A 7,041-nucleotide genomic window follows, 5' to 3' on the forward strand; every position below is an offset into this window, starting at 1 on the left:
ATTTGTGTCAACTTGGTCCCTTCCTCATTGGGAATAGCATGAATACCCTTAAGTATTACTCTTGCTATTGATGGTCAGATTTCAATTACGAGAATAATTGGATTGTGATTTTTTTTCATAGGGTCGCGAAGGTTTTATGATGTGGTGGTTAGATTTTTTTGTTGGTTAAAAAAATTTCAGCGTACCTATTAAATTTTTATTTTAGTGTAAATATTCAAAAAATAAAAGTTGTACGAGATTCTAATTCAACTTCTACCTAAGAATAAAAGATTATACAAAATATGCCGATTAGTTATTTACTTTAAACGTGTTAGTTGGAAGTTAGAACCTTTATTTGCTGGTTAGGCTAGTTTGTTAACGAGTCACCGGATCTGGGACCTATTTGATAAAAATGAACAAACATTACCCTTAACTGATAAAACGAGAAAATGTTGACTAATAGGAGAGTATAGACTTCTGACCTGCAGGTTTACTTTGCCATTTTCTTAATCTCCAATTCCGATTGAGTTTTCTCATTCTCCGTTGAAAAAACATAAACTTTGAGCCTTTTAACAAAATTTCCGATGGTTGTTAAGAAAATAATATCATCCCCATTTGTGGCAATTGCAGTTTTAGTGACTTTGGTCGCTGTAATTTTCAGATTTTCTCCCAAACTCCTCCTCAGCCGTCAACAGGTTTCAATCCTTTAACTAAATTATGTCTCTTTAATGATTATTTGTTTATTTTACTTTACTTTGATATTGGCTTTACTTTACTTTCAGAGATTGTTCACAGCTGAAGAATTGGCATTGCACAATGGAACTGATGAATCAATACCAATCCTTTTAGGAATTCTTGGGTACTCGTCTCTATTTTTATGTTTGTTTAATTCAGTTGGTGATGTTGATTTGCTGTTTTAGTTGATTTTATTTGGTGGGTTTTTTTTTTTTTTTGGAATCAGATCAGTGTTTGATGTGACCAAAGGAAAATCTCATTATGGCGTTGGAGGAGGTTATAATCATTTTGCTGGAAGGTCAGTTAAACCAATTTCAAAGTTAGTATCATTTGCTTTATTAATATGCTTTGTAATCGAGTGAGTTGGTTTCAGCTTGAGAATTGGGTTGGTATGAAGTACATGATTTTGTAGGAATTTTTAGTGTTTTATTCTTTTGGAGGTAGTGGTTTTAGTAGCTATATATACTCATGGTGATAGCTTCTTGCTTTTCTGTCTTGTAATCTTAGAGATGCTTCCCGTGCATTCGTTTCAGGAAACTTTACAGGTACAATCTTCAATGATATATCTTTTTCTGCTTTTCTTATGGTGATGTAAAGTTTTGGATAACAATTTTGCAAAGTCATAACAAACGAGCACTAAATTTCCTACTTTCGAAGCTGCTATATCAGTGCTCCTTTACATACTGCTACTTTCATTCATTTACTTGTCTATTTCTTTCTTCTCTTTTGTTTTTGACATAGGAGATGGACTCACTGATTCATTGCGTGGTCTATCCAGCACAGAGGTAATTTCTTTTCTGCATGCTCTTTCTCATTGTCAGAGTTTAGTTCTACTTTAGTCATTGCAAGTTATTAATGCATGTAAGAGAACAGGAATTATAAACATTTTTGTCTAAAGTTGCTTCTTTTGAAGCTTGAATCTAAGCATTTACAAATGGTGGCTCCACTTTTGCTGATGCACCTGATGATGGTGACTATGCTTTAATGTGTATATTAAAATATCGTTATGCTTTCAACTGTCTGAGATGCCTCTTTCCTTGCCCTCTCTTTCTCTCTCATTCTCACACGTATACACACCCGACATGTACACATTAACCAATGTATCAACTGACTTTCATTCAATTTTTCTCTTCAAAAACAATAGTTTACCGAAAACAAAACCCCAATGCTATCTGCACAGGCCTTTTGTTGCACGGTTTGTGTCAAATGTCGTTAGAACAGATGAATGGCATAACTTTTGGTTTGCTGATTGAAAATTTTGCAGGTAAAGAGCATTGTCGAATGGCGGGAATTTTATTTCAGAAGTTACACGTGAGTAATACGTGATTTATTTATATTTTCCATGCGCAGTCCTTTGAGTTGAAAAATGAAGCAAGAAAGAAAAAGTAATTGTAAAGGAAATTATCAAAAAGGGCCAGTGAACTAAAGTGGTAATTCATTCCCTGTCCACCATGGTTACTGGTAAGATACAGGCTAGCATTTTGTATCTTCAAAATCAATCATAAAGCAGCCAAAAGAAAGAAACTTGTTTCCGTGAATATTTAATGTGATGATCCGTAAGTATCATTTGCCATCACGTATGGCACTGTTTCTGAAGTTTCATAGTGCAAATGAGTCAGCAGTGAAGCAAAGTTGGAGTCACCTTTTGTGTTGTTGGAGCCAATTGCCACATTAGTAAAGTGACAATGGCCACATTGACCACCATGTGCATGTCTTCTTGTCAGCCTTGGCACAAGGAAAATTAAATTTTGGAGAAGTGATTCAAAGAAAGTTTCCTAATTTTTGTCTCTTTCCTTCTTGGTGTGTGATGCGCAACAGAAGTGTAGAAGCTTCGAATCATCTTTTTCTTCTCTGGTTTGAGGCTTCAAAGTTGTGATACAAGATTACAAGTTGTGCAAAGAAGCTAATTTTTGCATTTCATTTTGGCTTGTGATTCTCATCTTATGGAGTATTTCTTTGCTTTTGGTAGAGGAACAAAGGGTAAATCTCTTTGGAAATGTGCAGTGGCAGCACTGTTTTGGGTAATATGGGAGGAAAGAAATGTTTGTATTTTTTTAGGGGAAAAGTGTAGATAATGCTGAAGGACTGTGGGATAGAGTTTGTCTTCTTGCTTCACTTTGGGCTTCAGTTTCAAAGGAGTTTCAAGATTCATCCTTTGTCTTCATACATCTAAATTGGGATGGGGTTTTGAGATACGAAGTTATAACTGATTCTAGCCTTGTATAGGGATGATTGGGTATATACTTTTGTATAGCACAAACAGTCCTAGTTTTTGTTTTCTTAGTGGACAGCTGGTCCTCTATCTGTTTTAAATCTTCTTCATTAATATTTCTTTGAGTTTCTTGTCCCAAAAAAAAACTTTGACCACGACGTTGTATCTGCAATTAGATGCCGATGAGCAATCAGGTACCTAAGCAAAATTGTTATGTAGTGTCTAGTAACCTTGTTAATTCCTTGGCGGCCTATTGTTGTGAATGACTTGCAATATCTATTAACAAAAAGGATGCGGTACTTTGATTCCCGATTTGCTAGCAAAGGTATTGCGAATGTGAAACATCAGCTTTATTTCCAAAGAGACAATTTCTTCTTTTCCTGGCCCATCCTTGAGAAGATTTTAATTTCTTAGGGTATCTATCTGGAAATCTATTTTTTATGTGCAGTTGTTGCTTGAGTTTATCCTCTGAAGGACAGTGCTTGGTATTTACTCTGCCTTCTCCTGCTGTCAGATTTGTTGGTAAGCTAGTGGGTCGTTACTACGATAACCAGGGGAATGCTACAAAATATCTGAAAGGAGCTGAAGCAAAGGCTGCTAGAGGGGCACAGCTTTTGGAGAAACAGAAGGCTGAAGAGGCTAAACAACCTGGTTGCAACTCAAGGTGGAGTCAGGATGAGGGTGGAGAGGTATGAGTTTCTGGAACTTGGCATTGTCATCTTATCCAAGCATGATCAAGTTGCAATGCCACTTTCCCTAATGTGATATAGTTTTGAAAAATTTGCTGTTTGTACTTATAATTAGTATATAAGCCATCAGTCTGAGGTAACTGGAGTTTTGTATCCATCTGAACTAATTTTGTAGCCAAGCCAGTCATGATAGTAGGGGCACACCTTTAAAATGACACAACTCTATTTCCTGCAGATTAAGAACCATCTCTCATGTTTGGGATTGGGTAATATACATGTCTGTAATATTACAAACTTGTAACCTCCAAACTCTTGAGTTGAAACCTCTAATGGGAAGTTTGAAAACTGCAACACCGCAATTAACCCCAGGCTCCATAGCACAAAAGATGAAACCTGATCTCAGTATTATTGTAATGAATCATCTTCATGTTTTCTGACAGTTCGTACGTCTGTTTTTGCTAGGTTTGGTGCGACACCGGCTTCCCAAGGTTAGTTCAAAGACCTTTAGAAATTGCTTTGACTGGAAAGATGAGCAAGCGATGTGCTTGCTTTCTAGAAGATCAGCTTGATCAGCAAGGTTTGGAAGTGTACGAAGGATGTGATTATCTTGCCCAGACATGCCGAGTTTAAAAGGTCCTATACTGGAGATCTTAACTTTTTTCTCGAGTGTATTTATATTCATAGACATACACACCATGTTCATATATTGAAATAGGGAAAAGATGAAAAGAAACAGAGTGATAAATATGGAGAAACTTTCCTGCATTATTTAAAATCGGCAGCTGTTTCAGGAAATTTATTCGATTAGTTTTAGTAGAAGAGGAGTGAAAATTTTCAATACTGATTTTATCTCTTGAGTTTGATTAGGAACATTGAAATTTTGATGAAGTTCTTGTTACAACAAGACTTGAGTCTATCACATGTAAATCAAATAAGAGAAATAAATAGAAAGAAGAGCTCTTTATTTCAGATTTTCAGTAATTGTCAATTCTTTCACTTGAGAAACTTCGGCAAATAAATGTGCAGACACAAAACCTGTACAGATCAAGTTCACTGCAGGTTCCCTGGCCATATTTTGCTGCACAATTTTCATCACATCATTGCACATTACAAGCTTCACTGCATGGACCAAGGCCAGCGGTGCATGTTTTGTGTTTTGGCAGCGGCAGCGATCAGGTGGAGCCGTGCCACATTCATAGTAGTACTTGCATATTGGAGCTCCAAAGGAGACTTCACAGGATCCTCTCCCATTAGTGTCTTGATTTGCATTTTGAATCACAAGCAGCATAACATGGACCCAAATCTTCTGAGCATATTTCTCCTTTCACATTGCTAAGTAATGAACCTATATCGCAATTTATCAACCGAAATCAAATCAAATTAGTACACAGCAGCACACAAGTATTTTCTTGCAATATTATGGTATCCGAATAGAAATGCGTTAGACTGAAATTTCAACGAAAGTGATATGATGTACGTCTGGCTGAAAAAAGTTACTTTTATAGATTAATACGCCCTATATCAGCGTGGTTATTTTGAGATAAAGTTTGAGCAAATTCAAGTGAAGAAAAAAAGAATTTGTTATGAAAATATTGATATTTTAATTATTGAGATAACCCATACTAATGAAAAAGAAAAATGTTATTTTGCATGCACCAAGTAAAATCAAAATATTTTGATAAAAGGAAAAAGATAGATCCAATATCTCACTCTTTAAAAGCTGCTATGAATACAATGCAAGAAGGATAAAGAACATGGACGTTTCAAAATCTTAGTGATTTGAACTTAGACAAGTTATTTTGATTCGTTGGTAATTTGGTATTTATAATAAGATATTTCTTTTTTTATCTTAACCATGAGGTATCTTGGGGAGGGCCCTAATTGTGGGAGACACCTTTAAACTCGTATCACAACTCAGCCTAGAAGTCCCCGCTCGAATCGAGAGGCACATATTCTCTCAATAAAGCGACTTCCTTGCGGCTCGAACTGAGGAGCAAACCTAGTCAAACCACTTAAGGGAACTTCACTGCCGGTGGAGCCAATACTTTGTTGGTTATTTATTATAATATCTTAAAAGTTTTGAGCCCAAACCAATGGGGTGACCTACTCCATAATTTTAAAACTTTCCCTTTAAATTTTTAAATACGTTTACCTCATTGTCGGACTTATTCCTACTGGGATTACCAACAAGTCTGGTATAACACCATTGAAAGAGGCACTCCTAGATTAGTTATAAACTACAAACCTCTGAGGGGGGAAACCTTTTCTCGGAATCAGAAGGAGTATAGTGGGCTTTGAAGAGGATAAGGATTCCGCTGAGGGCTGTAAATCCATACCTGTAGCCATATTGACCAAACCAAAAATAGACCATAAGGTCTTGACCATGGATCCTCCGATCTGTAGAACATTGTTCTTTTCTAGCTCTTCTTCCGGGAAGACTAGTGAGTCAAAGCATGTTGTGAGTTCAGAAGAATTCATTATTAAGAACTTTGATAAAGCAATTGATTGTTGGGAACTTCCAAAAATTTCCTAAGAAAAGATTTACAAAACAAAAATGCTTGATCTTTTAAAGCATGATTATATTATAAAGACTGAAGAACGTGATATAACTCTTTCAGAGCCTTTTGAAACAATTTATTTGTTTTCAGAAAAATCTTTAAAGAAATTAAAAGAAAAGAATTTCAAATATATTCACATTAGTTTAATCCAAGTAGGAATAAAACATTTGACCAAAGAAGGCTTGGATACTTCTATCATTGTTGTCCTTAGAGATGGGCGATTCATCTCTTTTGATGATTCTTTACTAAGTAGTATCGAATCTAGTCTATGTAAAGGTCCTATATCTTTTGATTGTTATCCAAATATAACAATTTCTCTTAAAGACAAAAATATTTTAAAGAGCATAATTTTACAAATCAAAACCCATAATTATCATATGATTAAGGGATCCATCCCAGTTGCATTAATTTTTAAAATTTCTTACAAAGCCATGATTTCTGCATTTAGCACACAGCATAAATACCAGTCGAAAAGAGATGAGACCCTTCTCTTGCAGACTGATTTGTCCAAAGCAAACACGATCATTCCTAAACCAATCCAATGGAAAGATGTAAATCTTCCAGAGGAATGGATCCTTGAAGGAGCCGCTCCACCAGCGATTCCGAAACAACTTGAGCCTAATACAGAGTTGCAAAATGTGACTCAGTATTCCGATGGTAAAGTCAAACTGTCATTCAGGAGATCTACCTCATCCAGATTTTCTGATAAAGCATCGTGCTCAAGCAATCCTTCATTAGAAAGGAAATTTACAAAAATACCCTCTGTTATAAATCTCCCTTTTCAGTCCATAAAAAGTCAACCAAGGTTTTCTACTTCAAATATACCTAGTACTTCCATTCGATCAGTTGATTACACCACTAGTGTTCC

The 7,041-nt window shown here is 35.7% G+C and overlaps 1 protein-coding gene across 2 annotated transcripts; it reads left to right on the forward strand.

The window, feature by feature from the left end:
• The first annotated feature begins 464 nt into the window (after positions 1 to 464).
• On the forward strand, positions 465 to 4,584 carry LOC102619486 (membrane-associated progesterone-binding protein 4). 2 transcript variants are annotated; one of them, XM_006474160.4, is made up of 8 exons: positions 465 to 674; positions 762 to 838; positions 941 to 1,012; positions 1,222 to 1,259; positions 1,456 to 1,499; positions 1,979 to 2,025; positions 3,375 to 3,615; positions 4,078 to 4,584. In XM_006474160.4, exons 1-8 carry the CDS (start codon positions 564 to 566, stop codon positions 4,243 to 4,245), a joined length of 798 nt encoding a protein of 265 aa, XP_006474223.1. In that variant the 5' UTR covers positions 465 to 563; the 3' UTR covers positions 4,246 to 4,584. The 2 variants fall into 2 exon arrangements, with proteins under 2 accessions (XP_006474223.1, XP_006474225.1); XM_006474162.3 differs by having other exon boundaries at positions 469 to 674; positions 3,441 to 3,615.
• Positions 4,585 to 7,041: the final 2,457 nt, after the last annotated feature.

Source organism: Citrus sinensis, chromosome 9 (genome assembly GCF_022201045.2).
Source record: "Citrus sinensis cultivar Valencia sweet orange chromosome 9, DVS_A1.0, whole genome shotgun sequence".
NCBI lineage: Eukaryota > Viridiplantae > Streptophyta > Magnoliopsida > Sapindales > Rutaceae > Citrus > Citrus sinensis.